Source organism: Strigops habroptila, chromosome 4 (assembly GCF_004027225.2).
Source record: "Strigops habroptila isolate Jane chromosome 4, bStrHab1.2.pri, whole genome shotgun sequence".
Classification (NCBI taxonomy): domain Eukaryota; kingdom Metazoa; phylum Chordata; class Aves; order Psittaciformes; family Psittacidae; genus Strigops; species Strigops habroptila.
In genome coordinates this window covers 19,152,232-19,176,325 of record NC_046358.1, presented here as the reverse complement: position 1 = coordinate 19,176,325, position 24,094 = coordinate 19,152,232, and the positions used below count along the sequence as shown (strand labels likewise).

At 42.7% G+C, this 24,094-nt stretch overlaps 1 protein-coding gene across 2 annotated transcripts in view; it reads right to left on the bottom strand.

The window, feature by feature from the left end:
• The window catches only part of MTHFD1 (methylenetetrahydrofolate dehydrogenase, cyclohydrolase and formyltetrahydrofolate synthetase 1), a 42,405-nt gene extending 19,052 nt beyond the window's left edge, over positions 1-23,353 (bottom strand). Inside the window, exons 1-13 of one of the 2 annotated variants that reach the window (XM_030484436.1) lie at positions 23,138-23,328; positions 16,052-16,136; positions 13,650-13,709; positions 12,884-12,937; positions 12,353-12,489; positions 12,119-12,219; positions 11,006-11,142; positions 9,459-9,570; positions 4,568-4,695; positions 3,777-3,874; positions 2,934-3,107; positions 2,281-2,417; positions 1,964-2,010 (exon numbers count right to left, since the gene is read on the bottom strand). In XM_030484436.1, the coding sequence (XP_030340296.1) occupies positions 1,964-2,010; positions 2,281-2,417; positions 2,934-3,107; positions 3,777-3,874; positions 4,568-4,695; positions 9,459-9,570; positions 11,006-11,142; positions 12,119-12,219; positions 12,353-12,489; positions 12,884-12,937; positions 13,650-13,709; positions 16,052-16,136; positions 23,138-23,178 (1,311 nt within the window). In that variant the 5' untranslated portion in view covers positions 23,179-23,328. Of the gene's footprint in view, positions 1-1,963; positions 2,011-2,280; positions 2,418-2,933; positions 3,108-3,776; positions 3,875-4,567; positions 4,696-9,458; positions 9,571-11,005; positions 11,143-12,118; positions 12,220-12,352; positions 12,490-12,883; positions 12,938-13,649; positions 13,710-16,051; positions 16,137-23,137 lie in introns of both variants that reach the window. The other variant, XM_030484438.1, reaches the window with a different exon arrangement.
• Positions 23,354-24,094: the final 741 nt, after the last annotated feature.

Below are 24,094 nucleotides of genomic sequence, written 5' to 3'. Positions count from 1 at the left end.
GAGGGGGAGAGATTGCTCAGTGCAGTATATGGAAGAGAGGAAAGAATTCCTCTAAAACAGAAAAAAGTCTCCCCCACATTTATGTCATTTGCAAACTTCCAGAACAAAGCTTCCAAATAAAAAGGTTTGAGGTTGGTTTGTTTGTTTTCCATGAGAATAGTTCTCACAGGCTCCTTGACACCTGAGAAGACCATGATATGGCACTTCTTTGCTTTGCTCTTCTTTCACTTTCCTTCTGACCCACTCTTTTTTTGCACAAATGGGTTTCACACATACATTAACTGAAGCTGCTGCTGCTCCCACAAAGATATCTGAGCTAAATTGAAACTAGCAACCTTGTGTAGTGCTAGCAGTAGAGCTGTGGTTGCACAGAGCTCTGCATAAGCTAACCACTCAAACACACAGTATCATAGGCAGAACTTGTAGACCACGTACTACACAGTGACACTGCTAATAATTTTCTTGGTTTTATCTCATTAAAAGATAGTTTGAGTGGGTTTGCCTACATGAGTTATCTAGCTGCACTGTAGCTATGCTGACAAATGGCTTGGGATATATAGCTTCTGTGACAAACTTGCATTATGGCAGGGGAGTAAAAGGTGTGGTTAAAACAATACTCTTCCTCTATAGCAGAGCAGCAAAGGAAGAAGATGAAAAGGGGACATCAGAAAAGGTAATATGAGGAAAGACCTTACAATACCATTTTATGGCAGCCTTGCTACTGTGGTCTTAAAAACCAGATAGCTAAAAGCAGAATGTAGCTAGTCACACACAGTAATTAAATATCCTAATTAGTAAATGCTGATCATTCTCTCATTCTACATACATGCAACAAGAAGCAATACTACTACCTTAGTTCTGCAGTATGACCTCAAAAGTTTTTCACTTGCTGCCATTTTCCTAGGATGAAAGCTGCATGCAGAAATATCCAGTGATGGATCAAGGTCATTAGTGTAACTAGTGACTCCAGATACTTCAATTTTACGAGACATGCATCAATTAGAACACCCCCACAAAACTCTGTATTTATACCACGTGGGTCATAGTTAAAGAAAGTCCTTTCAACCAGTTTCATTCCAAGAGTGGAGCTGTTTCCCGCTGCTGCACACAGTGAAGTATTTTGACTCATCTTATTAACACTCCCAAAGAGGAGGAGATTATTTTTCCTGTCATATCTATCTTTCACACATGTTCTTGGCACCTGACTAAATCAGTATTCTGCCTCCTTAACATTTTTATCTTTTATGGACTTGCTGCATCAATTGGAACAAACAGCCCTTTTGATCACTTCTGCTTTTCTTCCTAAAATTGCCCTGTGTCAATCTATAGTGCACAAGACAAAGGTAGAATTCTACAGGCAATTACTTTGAGAGTTGAGAGAAGCACGAGAGCACGTGCTACACGTGCCTTTCAATTCCCTGCCCCCAGACATGGGATTTTACTTGCTGCCAAGTCACATCAGAAATATTCTGCAGTGCCAGTCCCCCACAGGCTGAGGTCTTGGCATTACTGATTCCCAACTTCCCTTTTCCCATTTCATGTTAGTAATATAAACCAGAAGTACACCAAAATAGCTCACAGAAAGAGTTGGTGACCACTGCTGCTGACAGAACTACTTAATATGCTTCCAAAATTTATTACACCATTATCACCTTAATTTCAGTGCTGGGAAAAAGAGGCACAGGATGTACTTTTCTCAAGGGTATACAGCAATTCAAGGCAGAGAAGGGGAGGGAACAGAAGAACTGGGAATTCCTAGTTCTGTGAAGTTCCCTGACCATGCAGGCACCCTTCTGAAACAACCAAAGACATTAAAAAAAAAACCCCATGAAACTGCTGAAATAAAATATTCTTGGGAGTGCTACACTGGGCCATAAACAAAGATTTTGTAAGGTATCCAACAGCAGTATCTCTTCAAGGTCTGTGAGCTCTATGCACAATGAGGCTTTGTATAAAGAATTACCTCTTCCATGGGGATAACTTGACAATAGCCGCCACCTGCAGCTCCACCTAGAGAGAGACAATAGTCAAATCACGCAAATAAAGGTCTCTCTAGCCCAGAATGGTACTACATGTGTTTGCTTAACGGCTTTAAGAAGGCAGTTACTGTTGAGCAGCTTAGTTTATATCCCAGCATAGCACTTGAAGACAACGCTGAAGAAAAGGTTTTATTTTCTTAAAAGGAAATGCAATTGTAACTGGAATTACACAATAGAATGAAACCTCTGAATTCCATCTTCCCCCTTTTAGCTGAATGGCAAGCAACAGAACAGTTGATACCTTTTATACCAAAGGTTGGCCCTTGAGAAGGCTGACGAACACAAGCAAAGACATTCTGGTGAAGGTGTGCTCCTAAGGCTTGAACAAGTCCGACAGTGGTGGTGCTCTTCCCCTCTCCCAAGGGAGTAGGAGTTATCCTGCAGTGAAAAAGCAGAACAGACACAACCAAACCCTTGTAGTGGGTGAGACTCAAAACACTTACAGGGCTAAAATAGTCACCTAGTAATTGCAGTTAATGCCAATTCAAATTCTGGGTTGGCTCAGACTTTAGCTAATCTTTATCAATTTGAAACTGGAATGAGATTGGCAAATTATTACATAACTGCTGAAGACCTTCCTCTGAAACAATTTGCTAGTTACCACTGAAGGCAGGTTACTAGACTAGGAGAACTTTGACTACAATCCAGTCTGCCCTTCATAACCCTGACATGCATACTAAAACTATTAATCTCCAGGAGAGAAATGTTAAACTACATCCCCACGATTTGCCACTAGACATAAAGCTAGATTTTCACAGTGTGATTTCCTAAAACCAAGAGCACCCCATAGAGTCACCTTACCAAAAGACAGTAATAGAACAACATGCCATGCTAATAAAATTTCTTTTCACTTTGACATCATGTAAGTAATACCTCAGTTAAAGAAATACCTACCCAGTAACAACAACGTATTTGCCATCTGGCTGGTTCTTCAACCGTTTCAGAGCTGACAGATGAACCTTGGCTTTAGTTTGTCCATAGAGTTCCACCTCATCAGGGAGCAGGCCAACTTCTCTTGCAACTTGATCAATGGGCTTGGGTGTGTAAGACTGTGATATTTCAATATCACTTAAAGAAAGAAAGGTAAATCTGTAAGTCAAAGACTTCTCCCAAATTCCCTGCTTCTGGACGGCATAAACTACAAGCACCTACTCTGTATTTTAAAAGGGAAGCTTTAACACCTCGTTAAATAAACAATCCCACTGATATTGGCTACATCAGGATAGATAAAAAACAAAACACCAACAAACTAAACAACAAAGCCATCCCCCAATCCTCCCCCCCCACCAAGAATACCTTTTTTGCAGGCAATACGTCATGCTCCCTTATGGTATTTGTATATTTCAACTGCTCTTTGGGGACTTGACACCAACAACTGCTACTTCCACATGCCACGTATTTGCCATGTGAGACTGAAAATTTTCCAAAATCTAAGTGTCTCGCTATCTGCTGAATCAGAAACTATCTAGCTGATCTAAAAAGTCTGTGGAAAGTCCATGTGTATGGCTTAATATTATCAGGATAACCCAAGCCTATGTTTCAACATAGATCACAGTACCATTGCAAGTTAGCTCTGCTCCCTTAGGAAGGCCTCACAGTTTTCTCTCTAGTTCTCTCCAAACTTCAATGCCAGCTACAGTCTACATATATGTATGCCCCATATTACACAAAGCTTGGGAACAGAAGGGAATACTATACTGCATTAATACTGCCAGTGGCTTCATTTGAAAGCATTACCTTGGAACTGGCATCTTTAGGGTAAGCTGGTTATATTGGATGTTCCATTTTCCAGGCTGGAACTTCTCCAGAAAACGCTGTGCACTCTCCACTGTGCTCTAAAATGAGCATGAGAAGGCATTACAGCAATCACCTCTTTGAACCATTCTAGTTAACAATGAGACTCAGAAAGGTTCCCCCCCCATGTGTCTCAGTTTGGGATTAACACAAAGTACTTTGATTAAAGCATTTGCTAATAATCCAAAATGAGATTCTGTTCATAGTTTTCTTACAAAGAAAAAACCCACCACATCTATCCATCTACCTACCCATATTGAAGTGTGCTGGATTTTTCGGAGTGTTCTGTGCCAGCAGAGTTTCTCAGGCAAAGCGGTAAACAGGGAGCTGGCTTACACTATTACTCTCCTCCTTTTTATCCAACAACCCTACAGATAGTTTTAGAATTATAGCCAGAGCATTGTAAGACAAGCCCATTTCTCACTGTTTTGAGACCAGGCTCAAAAAAACCTCAACTTGCTTCCCTGTCAGAAAAAACCAAATAACACACCAAGAAAACCCCACACAAATCCAAAAAAGAAACCCCACAACCAACCAAAAACCCTCTGTCCTAACATTTCCTTAAGGTCCATCTTCTTCCTCAGTTAACTGAATCACAATTGTTTGGACTAGAAGTTGGAAATCCTAACTAGACCTCTGTAAGAGCAAGAAGGAAGCATCAGTTGCCTTGGTAGCATGCTGGTGGTTGGCAGCAACATACTCCAAAAGCAAACGTAGAGGAGATGGCCACATACCTGCATTAACATAGCCACAGTCATAGGCCCAACGCCACCAGGAACTGGTGTGATGTAGGAAGCTTTCTCTTTTGCTGTGCTGTATGCCACATCTCCTACAACTCTTTTTCCACTGGCCTTTGTGCTGTCTGGGGATTTAAGGAAAAAGTTCTACATTGCATTTCACCAAAAGACAAGCCAGCACTGACTGAAGCTGAAGTATTTTCCTCTACTGGAGTAAACAAAACAGAAGCTGAGTACCCAGAAAGATGTAAAGAAAGATAAAAAGTTAAAACATCACCAGAGTAAACTGTTATCATCATACTTCACTCAGAGAGTGTCAACAGCTCATGCAACATATCATAGAATCACAGAATGGTTTGGGTTGGAAGGGACCTTAAAGATCATCTTGTTCCAACCACCCTGCCATGGGCAGGAGACCTTCCACTAGACCAGGTTGCTCAGAGCCCCATCCAACCTGGCCTTGAACACTGCCAGCGATGGGGCAGCCACAGCTTCTCTGGGCAACCTGTTCCAATGTCTTACCACCCTCACAGTGAAGGATTGGAAGAAATACCTTCCCATTAAGCACCATTTATCCTCAGCCAAATAGATCTCTCTTCCCTTGAGGATGCAACTATTTTTTCAGTGGCACATAGCCCATGGGGCAGCCCAAAGATGACACCAAAACAAATGCAGGGCCCCAAAGCACAGATCAAGTTTTACATCTGTGCAATAATAAAACACAAATAGGATATACAATAGAGATGTCACCTGAACCATCCCTTCACAGCTCCTGCCATATTGTTGTGAAGGATTAGTACAGCTTCCAATTCGAAGGAGATACAAACAAATGGTCTAGAAGAAGTGAGAGAAGAAACATGGCTGACTTGTTCCAAAAATCCAGGTTTACATGTGCTCTGTTCCATTTTGGAGGACACCTGGGCCTTATTACTGAATAAAATCATCTGCCTTTACAGAAACTGAAGACAAAGTGCGGAGCTTCTCAGCTACTCATTGCCATTCTACTGATGGACTGGTAAATACGGCACTTCACAGAGATCAGAGTATTGTCAAAACAAACCTCATGGGTGGCTTAAGGCAGCACCAGTAGAATAATCTTATTTTCTCTGGCAAAAGAGAAAAATAGAAAAACCTGACAATTCAGAAGCAGATATAGCACTTTTTTCCAGTGGTGACCTTTAAGCTCACCCATAAAGAGACAAAAAGACAAAATGCTTTAGTAAACTAGCACAACCATCGAAAGAACTCACTGGTTATAGACACAGCATATAAAAAAGAGAAAATTTAAGTCTCTCCTGGAATGGCAGAGCCTCATTTCAGATATAAGGACTTGAGGGAACTTCTAAGCAGTGTGAAAAATCTGAAGACAGATTTTAATGTTGTTACATTGAAATATATTGCATACAATGAGCTATGTTTGAACAGAACACAGTCAATAACTTTAACATACATTTGGCGAGGGGGAGGAGTAGAAGAGAAACCAAACTCCTAAACAGCTGATTATGTTAAAACCAAAAAGAGGAAACAAAAGCAGCTCCTGCCAACACTAATTTTTAGCTGCATTGTTACTGACAATTAGCAGCTTGGATGCTTTTGCTGTGTTTGTGTTTTAAGCAACAGTTCTTCTCCCTGAAGTTCAAAGCTTGAACAACATCACAGCTGTTAAACAGTGTTTCTACAGCCACTGTCAGCTTTGTTGCCTGAACTGCAGATCAATCTGGCCTTCCAGCCTAGAGACCAGTTTAATTAAGGTTGCAAAAGGCAAATAACATAATCCTAGTTTCTTCCAAGGACACCAAGCAGGCCTACCTGCACCCTGGCCAGGAAGACTCCAGGCCCAAGAATGATGAAAACAAGTAGGCACACCAAACACAAATAGCCTTATCTGTTACACAGACACAGTGATGACCACAAGCTAAACAGACCCCCACTCCCTGCCTCTGCATCTGCTCCTCACATCAAGCACTGCTGAGCACAACTTAGAAGCTATTCAATTAGCTTTAAAATACTATTCTTTTGAAAGAAGCTCACATACAACACTTTCTGCCTCTCCACATAATTTTACCTTCTCAACATTCATCATCCCACACTTAAAAAAAAACCCTGAACCAGTTACAGAGAGTATCAGTGACACTATAACCATTTCCAGTGCCTGTGTCGTCTTTAGTTCCATAGGTTCTGTGGCCAGCTGGAACACGAGAGAGCATCTGAGGACTCTGAGATCAAAGAAATGAAGCGCATACCTACACATATGGAACGAACAGGCATGATGATCTCCATCTACCTCCAGAGACAGCTGCATGAGACACCTCGAGTGCAGCGTCTGGACTGGAGCTAATTCAGAGTCCTACTTTCACCAGACAAGGGCTGGGAATATCTGCATGACTTCCAAGCAAACTTGTGCCCATGTACATACAACTCTAACAACCTTCTGATGGATATATGACTGCAAACACACAAGGCCATACATGACCCTCATCTATAAAACATTAGACCACCTGCTTCCAGTCTGTTTCTTTTTCTGTACACCACTGGGAAAAGGTGTTTCATGAGGGATCCAACACAATCTGATCTTATAGGTCTATGATGCCAGCTTGATTCCCAGTACATGAAGATATAAACTGAGCATCAAGTCAAGGCTTTCTATATCTTTCTAGCTCTTATGGTGTTTAAAGAGCATGGCACCAAGATACACAGAGGCTGAACTTCCTTTGCTGCTCTTATATCCCACTGTTCAAGGTTCCCTGTTGGCTAGGGCTGCAAAATCCCACAATAGAGGAGCACTCTGAACTGGGTTGCTTCCTCCATCAGGACTTGGGATAGGGACACTCCAGAGACTGCCATCTCTGGGAATACCCTCTGCCTGCACTGCTCTTCCTTCCTGAAGCAGAGCAATTTCTACAGGCCTGGAATAAGGCATTTAAATTTTTTGTTGGACTAGCTTTCTCACTGTAGCAGTGGGAAAGAAATACAATCCAGTTTGGAAAGGGAATAAGACACACTTGTCTACTCCACCAGAGGTTTCAGAAGATCCTCCTTCCTCTCTCTGTAGCTGGAGACCTGGAAGGAATTCTGTTCAGCTGTAGTACATGAACACAAAACCAGATGTGCCTAAACTACCTACTCTAGCCTCCAAACCACCAGCCTTGGGAGTATACAGGCCACTCTCCATTCAAAAGCACAACAGCTGCATCTGCATGGCATTATGCAGCTAACTCCAACTTGGCAAGCCTGCATGAAGTCAATGTCCTGATATGCCAAATCATATTGCGATTTGCCTGACAGGGCACCCCAAATTGACAAGTATAGGTATATTCAGAGATTGCCACGTCCTTCAGCTGCAACTCACATTTACATCTAGGAGACGCCTAGCGGGGGGCACTTACAGCCAATGTAAGATGTATTGGAACTGTGTTATTTTTGCCCCCACTCCATTCAAAGCACCATCACAGCTAGCAGCAATATTCTATCTGTATTCCATACAGATGTAGCTGGAAAAGCTGGCAAACTAGCTACCGTTCTTTCTGTAGCATTACAATTCCCACAATTCTGACACTGATTTCCCAAAAGATTAATCTGAAAACTTTTTCACAACCTATCAGAAGGCAAGAAAGAGGCAGGAAAACTCAGCAGCTTCAGAAAACTGCAGAAAAAAGAAGTCCATGGCATCCATCATTCTGAAACCTCACAATTTCCATGGTACTCTACCAAGCACCTGACTACCAATGCCATTAAGCATATTGCCACGTAACACTGACTAGGTTCAGAACTCAGTGCACCGCCCAAGGCCGACTAATTGCAAGAATCAGGGATGTGTCCTCAGAGATGCGGTTCACATCAAGCCTGAAAAAAAAGGTCATACCATATGTCAGAAACACAACAGTAGTTTTATTTGCAACATGTTAATGGGGGAAACTCCAAGCCATTCTGTTTCATGCAAATAAGTAGTGACCCTACGGGTTTTGGCAAATTGCCTAAGTTTGGGTAGCCTGGCACAAATACAAACAACAAACAGCAGCAGCAGATGACTTTTTAATTAGACAGAGGACTAATGTTTTTAAATGCAACTCAATGTCATCTTTGAGGAACAAGACTTCTGAACAGAAATTTCTTTATATTCCATTAAATAATGGCAACAAAATGACTGATTAATTATGAAAACTACCTTCTAAAAGCAGTGTGGGTGTAGTACGAAGATAGTTGGATGGTGACTAATTTTCCATATCATTCAATATCTGTAATTTGGATTTAAAATGAGATGAAAACAGAAATTGCCAGACTGCCTGTTCCTTCTTTACAAGGAAGGAGTAGCTAAGTGAAACTCTACCCTAAAATCCGTTATGTTAAAGCACTTTTTTCTGTGCCAGAGCCACTGTCACCAATACTCTTGCAGAAGCTGCTTTGTTTCAAGACAACAGCCATTCAAGCCTAAGAAGTTAATGTTGTGACTCAACAAATCCACAGCTACTTGCTTGCCGTTTATGTATTTCAAACAGAACAGCTTATGAGATCTAACTGTAAAGTGATGACAGCAAAGCTGTGCGCTCACAAGTGACAACAGCAGCAAGACTTCATTATGTAGCTGGGGCAAGTTACATGGATATTCTTTTGCAGTATTTCTTAGGCCTCCTCTTTCCTTTACTAACCATCAGCATCATGGAAGGCAGAAATAAAACTGCCACTGATCTGCTTTAGGACAGTACTTCGGACCAACCTTTTTTTGTGCTAGCTTCTTCAGGGGTTGCCATCATTACTTAAGACAGACTTAAAAGAGAAAGAAGTCCATATCGACTAGAAACACCAAGGAAACAGTATCCATGTACTTACTTAGCAACTGCATTTATATACAAATAAACACAGTCCCACTCTTTATACATTACCCACGCACCCGGCACATGGTTAATTCCACAGTCTATTACGATTGCACCAGGTTTGATCCATTCACCTTTCACCATTTCAGCTTTACCAGCTGCAACCACCAGGATATCAGCTTTACCAACCTATACAAAAAAAAAGGCAAACAACTTTGTATCACGCTGACAGTGGAAAAATGCAGAGCTGCTTCAGCAGCTTCATTTGCAGTGAAACTCTGTGCTCACCCGTTGCCATTGGAGGGACGAAAGGGCATCGTCAGCAATTAAAGGTAGCTAGCAGTTCCTTGGCAAGGACAAATTCCTGTGATCAGAAATTATGGCCTATTTTCACAACCCTACCCTGAACTATTGCTCGTTAATGCTTCACAACCTCCTTTGAACTCCTCCATGATTCCCAAGTGGATCATAAAGACTACTCTTAGATAAAATTGAAGCCTTCTGCATATTCTTATCTTCTTCCCTTCAAATATCCTGCCTATTTAGTTGCTCTTTTCAATGCTAGAAATATAACCAGCACTCATCAGACAGCAGCCAAGAACAACCCCTGCACGTTTACCCTGAAGTGAACTCTAAGCATCACTTCACTTGTGGCAGCACTGACTTGAGGTTTTTACGTCCAGGACTGTGTAACATGAAACTCCAGGGAAAGCTGATTGTAATTCAGCACTAATATTTGTTCAGACGGTACTCAGTAAATTTGACAGATCTGGTCACAAAGCTGGTGCTGCAGACACCGACTACGGCTCATTGTCAGTTCTTGCACTGCTTCATTCATGTTTGCTTAGGAAGTTGATATCCCTTGGAAGTTTTTCTTTTGATCTTCAAGGTAGATAAACTATTTTTAAGATTTCATTAAGAATTAGCACTTCAATTGTTAATCAACCTAATGACAGTCTTATTGAACAGCAACTTAGTGGCATGAAGCACTGCAGCATTTCTGATCTTCTTTGTGATCTATATTCAAATACACCTACCCCCTTTTCAGCTTTAATACTTGCCTACAGAGCCTGGCAGTGTTGATTGCTCTATGAAATCCAAGTAGGTGGCAGCACAGCAACACACTATTTCTGTCATTCTCACTGCTAGAGAGGAAAATGGTACCAATTCACAGTCATAGAAAATAGACCGGAAGGAAAAAAAAAAAAACAAAAAAAAAAAACAACCCACAAACCCTGGAGAAAGCATTTTCCAGCCATTAGAGCAAAAGAACACCTGGCCCTTTTGGGAAGAAAAAAACCAAAAAACCCAAAACCAAACATGTTGTCTTGCAGGCCACTACATGGAAGAAGGGATAATTAAATTCTCAGCACTTGCCCAAAGAAAATAAAAATAATAATTTTATTGTTATAATTAAAAACCTCTATTTAAGGGCCTAAAATAATCAGGATCCTATTCCAGTGGAAGTACTCATACAGCCATGCAATGAACAGAACTGGCAAACTGATTCAGATGAAAGACGAGCCAGAAAAATGACTTGGTAGCAACACACCAAGTAGGGACGTGCAGACAGCACTGGCTTCCAGCAGGTAACTAGAGACTCGTGCATCCAGCCTCTCCTTACCTCCTCAGCCAGTGTAGAGGTCTTTGAATGGCAAGTGGTTACGGTTGCGTGATTCCAGAGCAGCAGGTCATGCATGGGAGCACCAACAATCTTACTGCGACCAACCACTACAGCCCTTTTCCCTGCAACCTGGATGCCTGCACCACAGAAAGTAAAAATAGATCATTGTGCATCCTAGTACAAACTAACCCAAACAGCTCTGGAGTCTTTTGGCCAGTTTAAGTTTGGCTCTGGCTCTTCAGGATAGTCGTGGTTTAAGCCCAGCCGGTAACTCAGAACCATGCAGCCACTTACTCACTCCCTCCTTTCCTCCCTTCCCCCTCCCAGCTCCCGGAGGGATGGAGAGGAGAATCAAAAGAATATAAATCCCACAGGTTGAGATAAGAACGGTCCACTAACTAAGCTACAATACAAAACTACTACTGCTACCAATAACAATAAGAATCATGATAAGGGAAATAACATGGGGAGATAATATAAAACTAAAAGGGGAAAGGAAAAAACCAACCAAACAATAAAACAGCAGTGATGGACAATACCATTGCTCACCACCTACTGATCAATACACAGCCCAACCCAAGCAGCGATCTGGCCTTTCAAGTAACTTTCCCCAGTTTATGTACTGGGCATGATGTGCTGTGGTATGGAATACCCCTTTGGCTAGTTTGAGTCAGGTGTCCTGTCTCTGCTTCCTCTCGGCTTCTTGTGCCCCTCTCACTGGCAGAGCATGAGAGACTGAAAAGTCCTTTATCAGCGTAAGCATTACTTAGCAACAACTAAAACAATGGTGTGTTATCAGCATTGTTCTCAGACTAAAGCTCAAAACACAGCACTGCACCAGCTACTAAGAAGGAGAAAAATAACTGTTACAGCTGAACCCAGGACAAGGATCTATTTTTCTTCTCAGTTGTGCGTGATAGGGAATTGGAGTTGGGAGGGAGGGAGGAAGGAAGGACCATTTTAAAACCAGTTCTTTTACTATCTGAAAAGGCAGAGATGAAATGTGGCATCTCAACAAAAGTTTTGATGTGAAGCACAGCCTTGCAATGTGCATAATTTATCCTCTTATTGAAGACTACTGCACTCATGAATAATGGATGGAAACCTCCTTACCTGTCTGCCTGATAAGTTCCATGCATCCTTTTGGCGTACAGGGAATAAAGCAGTCTCCAAGGTCCCCTCTAGAGAGTTTCCCAGCATTGATGCTACTTAAGCTGTATTTTGAAAGAATAAAGGCCAAATAAGATTCCCAGCCTCATGATCACCATTCAAAGGAGAAATAAAAAAAACAAAACAGGTTTCTTTCTGGAGTGGCTGTCATGCTCTCCAGGGGTGAAGTCAGTTTACCCATCTACATCCTTCTCAGGTGCAACAGCATTGGTTATTTTTTCTGTATTGATGGGTTTATCAGAGTCAAGTGGCAGCTGCACTATAAAGCCATGAACAGCAGGGTCTCCATTCAAAGAGGCAATGCACTTGAGGACCTACAAGTAAAGACCAAAAACCTAATGGTCGATAAACTGAAATATGACTGATGTAAAGAAAAACGCATAATTCTATCTGGATTAGAAGATACACACAAGATGTTTAGTTTTTCCACCCAAACACATAATGACTCACACTTTTTATTTTTAGAAAAATACCTGTTAAAGTCTCTAAATTTTATGTTGTAGTGTTTCAATTTTAAAAATATAAAATAATAATAATAAAAAAAACCCCACATCAAAAACCTCAGCAGGTTGCAGGGTTTTTTTTAATTAGTTAATATCTACAGGCAAGTAGTCTTTTTTATATAAAATGAGAGGACAAATGTAAGTTCACCTATTGAGCTCAACACCAATGTTATGTATTTTTTCATTACTGGCTATAACTACTTACGTCAGCTTCTGTTGCTGTGTTTGGCAGTTTTATGTGATTGGCACTGATCCCAATCTGCAAATGAGAATACCAACAAATTATCTGATTTCTGAATGGACATCAGGGATTGATCTGGCTATTCTCCCAGTCCAGCCCCGTCACAGGCTACATTCTGTCACATTTCCCGGGTCTATCTCCTGTTCCTGTGGCTACAGTCCTATTATTTGGAAATACCATCAATGAAAGAATAAAGATTAGTGCTTTGCCTACTTAGATTGGTCCATACTTCAACTGTCCTATTCACCTTTTGACATGAATATAATCTTAGCTTGACAGCATACTGCCTTGAAATGCCAGCAGAGAAGATGCTAGATATGACCTAGCATAAACAGGGACTCATCTACATTCCCAGCCTTGCTGTAGCATGTAATATACCACTTGGTGACAGATGCAAGGCAACTCCAGCTACAAGACATTCAGGAAAGATAAGCACATGGCGACAGGTCAGGAAAGACAGAGCATCAGCACTTCAGACACATGTAATCTAGGAGATGATCACACAAGAAGTGGTACCAGCCCACATTGTTGTTACCAGAGTACCCCACTTAGCTACATGTCAGGTTACACACCTATACTACTTCCTTACAACAAAGAATTCAGGCCAACACTGGTTTCTCCAATACAGGCAAAGCTTAGACAAAACTACTTCATTTGCATCTGTTTTTTCATATTGAGATTTGACCTACTGTGGGAGGGTAAAAGGAAATATCAAGAGTTTGGGCATTACCTCAGCAGCAGCCTTCAGCTTCATATTAATGTAGAGGTTTGAATCATCCCGATTTCCAACCTAAGGATGAAAAGACAGTTGAGTCACATTGCAGAGTACAGACCCAGTTGCAGGCTGAGATGGGCTTAACCCTTAGCTTCCTTGGCTTCCTTTGAACTACACCAAGAAGACAGAGGTATTCTTGAATAACTGTAAAACACACTGGTGGAGTCTTTAAGCGTCCAGAGCTAAAAGGAAAGAGTTCTGATCTCCTTCATAAACACCATTTATTCCTCGTGAAAAACCTTAGAAACACAGTGCTCTCCAAAGCAGAAAATACTGCCTGCCATCTCACCCAGAAAGTTAAATCTCTGGCTAATTAACATGATCAGCAGGTGCTGATAACATTCAATTATTGGATTAAGGCTTTCAGAAAAGCTGGGTCTCTCTGATATCCGGGAAACTTAATTTTATGCACATACATGTACCTTTATGGAGAGATTTCTTCCACTACTGTTTTGAACTTCGAGAATTTTTGTGCCAAACAAAAACCAACAAAACCAAGAACAAACAATGCACAAAAAGAAAGCAGCAAGTGGAGCAAATGCCTGTAGTTTTTGACAGTACTGGGTTACAGTACTGCTTACAGTACAGCTGCATTTTGGAAGACTGCTTGCATCATTCAGTATGTTTTGTTAGAGTAATATTCTTTGTAACCATATGAAAACGAGAGGCAAATAAAGAAAAGCTGATAAGCAAACTCTTGAAACCCCATTCCCTGGTACTTGGGAACTATCCCTGGCTCTCACAGAGATTACAAACTGCAGGGGTGACTGCATTACCTGATCACTCAGACTACACTGGTTCTTCTTCCCTAGGGTTAGACAAAGGGGGTATATATCCTTTAAAGTCTATTAGGTTTAGGAAAACGTATGCCTCAGGCAGGGCAGAAAAGAAGGAAGAGTGCAGGCATGAGATGTCAGCAAACAGACCATATATATTGTGTGAAAGAGGACATTCCTGACTATGGACAAAAAAAATTCTTTGAGCTCAGAGGACACCAGATACCTCTCAAGAAAAGAGCATATATTGTGTGAGGTCCTACATACCAGAAACAGCTAATTGTCCTAACTTAACTGAAAAATAGACAGCTGAGAATATCTTTATTAGGAGATGAATGCCAAGCCCAGACTGTTTGGTAGCTTACAAAAGTGTCAGAGAGCCAAAGAGCAAAGAGGTTGTAAAGGACTCTGAGACAACCCAAGATTGAAGAGAACACAGGCCAACCAAGAAAAAAAATCCAACAACATTACAAGACCCATTTTTTATGACAGTTTACAAGGTCATCAGTTCAGCAACTTTCACCAAAGCATCCCTTACTAAATTTTAAATAAAAGACTTTCCTCCTTTCTTGTAAACACCTGATGACACGTTTTCTGTAGAGATGATAGTCTTAAAACTAATGTAAGAGAAAAGCAGAAAAACCCCAAACCACAAACAAATTTGTTCCTGGCATTGAAGAGGCGCATGGTCTTTGTGTACTATAGTGGTCTTCACACTGGAATCCAGAGACAGGCACCAAGAGCTCTTCAGGAGCCCACAATACTGAATAAAGACAGAAGACACTTCTCTAAGCAGCCACTTACAATCCACTGACGCTTTGTTCCTTCCACAGTTCCTTCCTTTTACATGACACTTGCTACTGCTAGTCACCACCTGATCTAAGCATAAAGAATTTCCAATTTTTATAGCTACAAGGAAAAAAAACCCCAACAAACAAATCACCTTAATTCTGCCAAACACGGGCCAAATCCCTGTACTGACAAGTGCCTTTTTCACTCTGCAAGTGTTTCTGTATGGACTCTAGCACTTACACTTCTGATGGACACCAAATTTAGAAACGGGATTTTGTTCCATCCCCCACACTCAAAGTCTTCTTGGCCAAAGGTGGGTTTGGTTGGTTCCCCCTACCCCCTTTTCTTTCCACGTTCTGATGTAACAGCATATCAAATCCTGTAATCAACACATTTCAAAGACTTCTGGCACAAACACGTTTCTGAAAGCTGACTGGCTTCATGGCTCACAGAAATGCAAAGACTTGGAATAGAGTCTACGAGCACTGCTTCTTCTTAATAGGCAAGAAGCCTACTTTCACCATTCCACAAACACACATGCTCAAACAGAACTGCAAAGGTCTGATTTAATAAAGAAAAAACAGCCCCAAAACCCCAAAATGTTTCTCAGCCCCAGTATTTGGGGAAAAGACATCCCAGAATTGTGTTACTATCCCTCAGGGAACTCCGCTCTTCTGTTCCTTTTCAATGTTGCCATTGCAAGGCAACTTTGATGAAGCTCATCAGCTGCACACTTACCATTGCAAAGCAATACAGATTTTCTGTGGTTGTCATTAAAGAAAACAATACCTGCAAAATTGCAAGTCCTGGTCTGAAGCCTGGAAATTTTTCTCTCATCTCAACAACTTGCTGCTTTAGTCTCTCTCTCACTTGTCTGAAAAGGGAAAAAAACCAAACAAACAGACAAGGTAGAAGTTAATCAAGGGACTGAATTCTCATACAGTGGTAAGTCAGGAGCTGACAAGATGACAGATAGGCGGATTGGCAAACATCTACTTATGGCTGAGTACTCAAGTCTCAGCAACCTCCAAAGAAGGTTAATGTTCATAAGTCACCTAAAACACTTTGGAAGTTTCATTCAAACTTACTTTACTTTATTTTATTTTTTTTTTTTTTAATAAGTCCACTTCCTCCTCCATCTCATAGGATACAAGACGGAAAAAAAAACCCTGAACAATGGCAATTCCTGGGATTTCAAACTCCCTACTCAAAAGCACATCCTCTTTCCACATATGCCAGACCAAATCTACCCATTTTCCACAGGCACCAGTTAACAGTCACACATGCTGTCCTAGTAAAGCATGATGAATCTACAGTGGTAAAACTCTGGAAAATAGCTAAATAAATAGGAGGCACCCACAGGTACACCCCTCAGAGTTGGTCAATACTATGTGTTTCTATTTCCTGCCTGCTTGGCCTAACCAGGTTGGACAGGCTGCAGCCCTACACCCACCTTCCTGCCTCCAGCCTGCTTCTGAGCTTGCCAACATGCATGTGAGAAAATGCCCCCAGCCCAGGGGCTTCCAAACAAGGCAAAGATTTTTTCATGGGGCAAGAAGGAGAATGGAAGGTGGACAGAAGTGAAGCTGTGAGGAAAATTATCTAAACCCTGGTACACAGCTCAGATCACATCTTCAGGGAAAAGAAGTTTAAAGGCACAATTATTAAAACACTACTTTAAAGGGAAGCATGAGAGGATTCACTGATGACTTAATCTAGCTCAGATGTCAGATCATGTCAGTTCACTATGTAATGTTTTAGAGACAGCAAGTACTCATCACTGATATATTAGCTAGACAGCTTGAAAGCCACTGTCACCACCCTCCCCAGCTTTGCGCTCCAATTTCTCAACCACTGTTTGGGCCACGTGCATGATCCTTCACCTGGGAAGGTGGTGGGAAAGAGGCTCTGTTGCCAGGCTGTCGTGGCTTTTCAAATTTGAAATTCTGCCAAAAGCCTAGGTGCAGACACAGCACCACTGCTCTGTCTCCTCACTAGAGGCAGTCAGGATTCAGAGAGAACTGACCAGTTGTGCCCACCTCATGGGCTCACAGAGCTGGAAGAAGGCTGTGGCACTTCACTGCAAACTTAAGAAATACTTAGAAGCAAAAGAAACATAAGCAAACCTCACAGGACACTAGAGGCTTGACAGGTCTGTCTTCCATGTGACCTCCAGCCCGTGTCCCATGCACTATTCTCAGAGACGAGGAAGGCACTACCATCACACTTACCAAATCTATCCTGCTTCAAACACCCTATGGTTTCAAACACAGATGGTTTCCTTGTGTTCATCTACCCTCAAATCAGTATCACAAGGTCTCCCCAGACTGGAGGAGGTGCTGTTGGTGCCAGTTCATTAAAAATGCAAAGAGCAAGGGTACAGGGACAGAGTAAGTAGCTGATGTCAGCTGGAAGGCTTCAATTCCTGCCATATAGGAAAATTTCAAGATGACAGCCAGTGAAGTCAAGCCTACCCTTCAACTATGAGCTCCAAATCAGAAATGCAAGAGGCAAGAAGGGAAATGGGAGCAGCATATAGCTCTGCTGCAACCCAGCAGCACTGATCCCAAGGGACAGTTGCAGCTGGCCCAGCCAGAAGCAGCCCTGAGGCTGTTCTGAGTTCTGTCTCAGCGGGAATCACAGCCTCCTGCTACACCCCAAATCCTGCATCTCTCCTGCTGCATCCCAAATCATATGGTCAGAGTTCCACTGTACCTGAGGAGAGGGTTCAGAGTATTTCTAGGTGTTTGTGTCTGGCCAACCTGTACAAAGTCCCTTTAACTAGCTTCAGTAAAAGAACTTGTTTTCAACCTTACTTAAGAAATAGTAGTTTCTAGGCTTCCTCTAGCTATCGCCTCTGTAAAAGACCTGACATGAAGACTGGATGACGAGTTCAGAAAACAATGTTATAGCAAGCCCTGTCCTAGCAATTCTTCATGCTGAAGGGACAAAAGTTCATCCGCGGGGTAGCAAAATCATCAACTGCCTCTCCTTACGCTCCTGCTGTAAGACCCCAGGGAAGGCACCAAATCTACAGCTGCAGACACAACAGGGCCTGAGCTCACAAGCAGCACATAACAACAATGCAATGATCCCAAGGAGCACCAGAAACCCACTGCACATGCCCTGTGAGTACGTGCTGCGGGCCAGCTCTTTGAAGGAGCTATTTCTGACAACAGTCTCCGGTGTTCCAGTAAGGAAAGCACAACACTGGTTTGTGGCCTGCAACCAAAAAGAAATGCAAACAAATACGAAACATATGAGAGCTTTAATGCATCATAAATTATGATACGCGACAGATGACCAGAAACGGTCTCAGGTCTGGGTTTTACTTTTAATCCAGTCTTCTCAGTGGAGGAGAAACAAGCCCACCCAAGGGTGCAGTTTCCCTCCGTCCTCTGTGAAGCAGGACAGTAGCATGCTTTTACTGCTAGCAGTCGTGACTACTCACATATTATACTGCTGTTATTTTCTGTAATTAGGCACTAGTTCACTTCCCTTTCAGCTACAGAAAAGTATCTTTGTTCACTTCAAGAAAGTTAACACACACAAACACATAAAGTGGTGCTGGCAGTGCTGATTTGCTTTAGGAGACTTGAATCAAGAAATCACTTGTTAGACAGCCACCTAGTGTTAAGTACCACTGCTCTCTAGTTACCACAAAAGCCACAGGTGCAAAAGTTTGAGAGAAAATTAAGGCAAAAATAAATCCTGTTTTAACTCTGCAGACTTACAAATACATTACAAACTAATCTTTGAAAGCCAGCAGCTATTTAGTGATAGAGTTTGCAAAATTCTATTGCGGACTTCAGGTCTTCACAAAGATAAAAGTTTATATTGTTAAATCAACACCTTTTTACTAGCTGTATGAAAACATTTTTAAGTCTTCAAACACAAATTTGCAATTGCATATGGCTGTTTCTCCAAAAGTCCTCTGACGCCAAGACCCACACGCCCTTCTACAAATTCACAGTGCAAACAAGGGTCCAGGGTCCACACAGGTTAAGGACAGCACATGGCTCTAAGCATACAGTGCAAAAGCCAGTTCCAAAGATTAAAGAATCTGTTAGCCTTTCTTTCTCTAGACTGCAACAGTGGGCTGAATTTAAATTCATTATGTGAATTTTCCAGAACAACAAAGGACAAACCATACTCCTCTAGCTCTGCTGTAAAAGGAGATAGAAGCACAGCTCCCATGCCAGTGCCTCAGGCATATCCCACCACCACACCTATGGGATTACGTATATGCAATGGCTCAAGTGTCGGGCATACACATCGCCATACCGAAGATGACACCAGGCTGTGTTTCTGTCCCTTTCTACAACGAGCAGCACTGGACCACACAGATCACTTTAACTTAGCACATCCATGTGCAGTACGCTTCAGTGCATGCCTGAAACATTCTGGGTAGGACGTGGCAAATCGATCTCACAGATCAGGATATTTTTTTAGTTCAGACTAGGATTAGCTGCAGTTTCAATAGGAACTCTGAGAAACCTTTGAGGCCCAGTCTGAGAAAACTGAACAGTTGTCTTTACTGCACTGTCACCTCCAGTTATACGCTGAGTCTGATCATCACTATATCCAGTACTTCAAACTCAAAGCACTACCCGGCCCATCCCTATGGGCTGGGAGGGATGTTAAATCTTCCCTGCCATCACAACTCATCAGCTGCTCATTCACTCCAGGAATGTTGGTACATTCCTGGTGCCATCAAACAATTCAGGACAAGCCAGGGGTTTCCAAACCTGGACTACTTAAGATGATAATGACCGAACACACTCGTTACTGCTGTGGACATCAGCTGTAAAGAGGAGCCACTACAATGTTTTGCTCTGAGTATGTATTTCAGAGAGAAGTATTTTTATTTTAAGGGAGTACTACCAATAAAATAAAAGGTTGAGAATACTGTATTTTGATTGCCTCCAGCCCTCCATATGCTGCATACTTAAAACACTGTTTCTCTTCATCTTATTAGCAATTTGTTCACTGTTCTGTTATGCAATACCTCACCTTTTGCAACTCATTTGCAGTGAGGCAGATTTAATTTGCAGCAAAATCTAAGGATGAATTACTAAACAGCCACTCAGAGAAGTAAGGGAAAGCCAGTCTGAGATAATTAACCAGCTCAAACATTTTATTCCAACATTACGCAGACCATCCAGGTACAAGAGTTTGCTTCCACTTGAAAGAAGCAGCCTTAGCAAGAGAAGCATTAACTCAAACACCGCACAATGTCTGCTGCCCTGTATGTTCTCCTTCCCATACATGACATAACCACATTTACTATCCTCACAGGTAATATTCAAAGCCACTGAAAATGTCTATTTTCCTTTGTACCCTTTCTGAGCCTCCCAAGACCTTCTAGGTGTGAACTAGCTTTATATCCTTATCAAGTTTTTTTCTTAAAGAGGCAAGGAAGCTCTCACTCTCTTTCAAAGTATTTATTCTCTTTACATATTTCCCAAAAATACAAATGCCACTATCTACCTGATTTTTGTTTAAATAACTGAGATGACTCTGAATTAGATTTTTTTTTTCACCTTCCTTTTGGGAAGGGATGCTTGGTGGCAGGAGAATAAAGTTCACCATACTTACGAGTTTTGATTTAACACACACAAGAAACCCAGATTTACGTAGTTGTAACACTACGTGACTGATTCACCTCATTTGTTAATATTCGACTGACTTACAAACGCTTTTCTGGACTAAAGGATAAAGTAACAAACCCACCCCCTACAAGATAGTCACTGAAAAGATTTTGCAGTTGATGTAGTCAGAAACATTCCCCCCTTTCTACAACAGGCAATTCAGTTGAAAATTCCTAGGAAAAACCCACATTCCTATTGCTGCTTCTGCCAGACTCTTGGCCTGGAGGTGAACTCTAGACAATGAGAATCCTCCGGACCAGCATTTTACAGGGTCTGGAAGAAAGGGACAGGTATCTGCAGGGTAGATAGCCCATTTTCCTCATGGCTCATTCAAGTACTCCAGTAGGAAAAAGCAGAACTACAAAAGGCCCATTCCTGTGGAGCATGCAATGGTTTTGCTATACTGGACTTAAACACAGCAGAAATAAAGGAACTGAAGGAGGACAGCTGTACAGCTGCAATTATTTTTCCATTTTGTGTTGTCTCCAGGTCAAGATTTGATGCCTTTGGAAGCCAGGTTTCAATCAAACACCTTAAAGATGTGCTGGAAACTAAGCAACCCTTTCTCCTGTGTGTGCCTATTAACAGCTTATGCCTCTTCCTAGGTATTTGCACATCACAAAGGTCCTAATCTCTGAAAACAGCTGCTACTACAATACAGAAAACTAACAGAAATAAAAAATTTCACCACTGTATCTATAAATTTAAATAAAGTAAGTAATGCAATATGCACTGACAAGGATGCTAAAAATTTTAAAGTGAATGCTCAGCATACCTCCAAAACACAGTATTGTACCCAAGCTAGTATCTTTCCCAAATTCTAATCTCTCTAAAATTGCAGTAACGTGTAGCTTGAAAGGACCTACTATACTTCAGGGACACTTCCTATGCCAGAAAAAGGAAACCTGCAACAGGCAGATCACCAAGTACCTCCAGCACCACACAAAGGCATTGCAGAGTGTGCTGGCTTCAAGATCGCCAAAAGCATAAGACAAAGCACACAAAACAGAGACTGCAATACCCACGTGGAACTGGCCCAAAAATTACTGGGTAAAAAAATATGCAAGCAGCCTTTCATCATGGATATTCCGGTTCAAGACACATTAGGCCTACTTTTCAGAAATGCTCCATTGTCAGTCAGATGTAGATTGTTGTACATATCCATACCTAAAATCAGGTCTAACAACTTTTTCTAGGTTTCTTCAGACCATTTCAAATTTACCCTTTCTGTGTAAATTCCCTGGTCACAGACAGCAAGTACCCAACAAACCTAACCAAACCTTGTTTGCACAGAACATAATGGTGCAAAGAAGGTTTGGCAAACAGCTCAGCAAAGGGTAATACTTTGCTAAACACTACACTTCACTAGGCTTAAGGAAATGGATTTAGCTTTCTTACCAGATGTGTATGTACAGTAGCAGCAGGAAAAACAAACAAACAAACTGAAAGACACAACACAGGCCCACCTATACTCAGGGCTTGCCAGCTAAGTAAAAGCCGAACAGCACAAAAAAACCCTCCTCCTTTAGGATCTGCCAAATCTTCCAAATAGCTTTAGCAGGACACTCGTGAACATTCATCTTCATGTTATCCAGTACATGCATTATTTTACCATAAAAAGGAGTGAACAATGCCTGTACGGGATGAACACAGAGACCATACTTAAAGCACATGTTCCCAGCTCCCGCTTATAAACCATCCTAACATAAATCCATCAAAACTGTATGTCAGCTAGCACCTTCACACCTCACTGTGCAGAGACGCTGAGCGATCACAAGCCACTCTGCAGGGCTGGTGCTGGACACTGCCACCGAGAACCAAGCAGATGCACCCCTCGGCTTTGGGGTGGGGGGTGGTGGTGTTCGTTGGTACAGACAGCAATTTACGTTCTTCTGATCTTTAATACTACCTTCATTTACTAACTCCCACAATTTCCAGCCGCAGGAAGTGATCTTTGACTGCAACATAGTTAAAAAGCTTTAGGGTGTCTTTAAAACTGCTTCGCCCTAGCAAAGCCAAAGCAAAGGCCACCCCGCGCCCATTCGCCTGGCCAGCAGGGCTGCCCCCCCCAACAGCCACACCAGGTTCCTTCCCGATCGCAGCCACCCCAAGGGGTAAAAATCCCCTCGGCTTCCCACAGGCTCTCCCCGCCGCAGGAAGCCCCGGCCCCGCGCAGCGCCGGGCGCTTGGCGGGAAGGACGGGCGGGCCCCGGGGGGTACGTACGCGGAGACTATCTTGCCGCTGAGGATCTCGGCGGGGGCCATGGCGAGGGCGGGGAAACAGCGGCGGAGCGCGGCGGAGCTCTAAGAACGTCCGCAGGATGCACTGCCCCACAGCTGACCTGCTCCGCGCCACACGTGCCCCCGCGATTTCGGCGGCCGCCAGCCCCACCGCGCAAGCGCTGCCCCCGCCCCGGAGGAGGGACGGGAAGGACGCCGAGGGGCGAGTGTGGGCGCGCCGCGCAGGGGCGGTCGTGCCGTAGGTCGGACCGTTCACTTCTCGCCGCCGTGAGGAGCGCGGCGTTTGCCTGCTGTTTAGGCGAGCGGGGCAGAGCGGCGCCGTGAAATGGCCGCTAAAGCGCCTCATAAGGCGCCGGCCCCGGCTTTTCTGGCGCCCTGTCCCGCTCAGAGAACGGTCTAGGCGGCGGGGCTGGCTGCTGGCGCTGGGAGTGAATGCTGCCTCTGGGGCCGTGGTGTTGGGCTCTGCACAGTGAATTGCTGGCCATATATTTAAGAAAATCGCAGATCTGTATAAGAATTACCTTTGTGTTTCATGTCCTGGGGCTGCACTGTGGTACTCTTGAGAAGTTATGCTAAGAGTCGCTTATTCAGGATTTCAACACGTTTGTCGAGTATAGTTACCAAAACACAGGCTAGCCAGTGTAGAAAGGGGTTGATGAAGACGAGGGGCGGGATTGTGGCCTGAAGTTTATAGGAGTAATCACAAGTGAGAAACGGGTTCCTAACGGTTGCTTCCAAGGGCTGTGCTTGATGTGAGTGATCTGGTTAGGACTAGTGAAGGTGTGGCTTCCTGTCAGATAAATGCGCTTGTCCATGTGTACTGTTATTTATACAACCAAGACTTGCCCTTGTGCAGCACAGACGTTTTAGGACTGTGCGGAGAGAGTCAGCTTTCGGTGTTTTTCCCACACGTGGCAAATAGCCAGAGTTGGAGATGGGA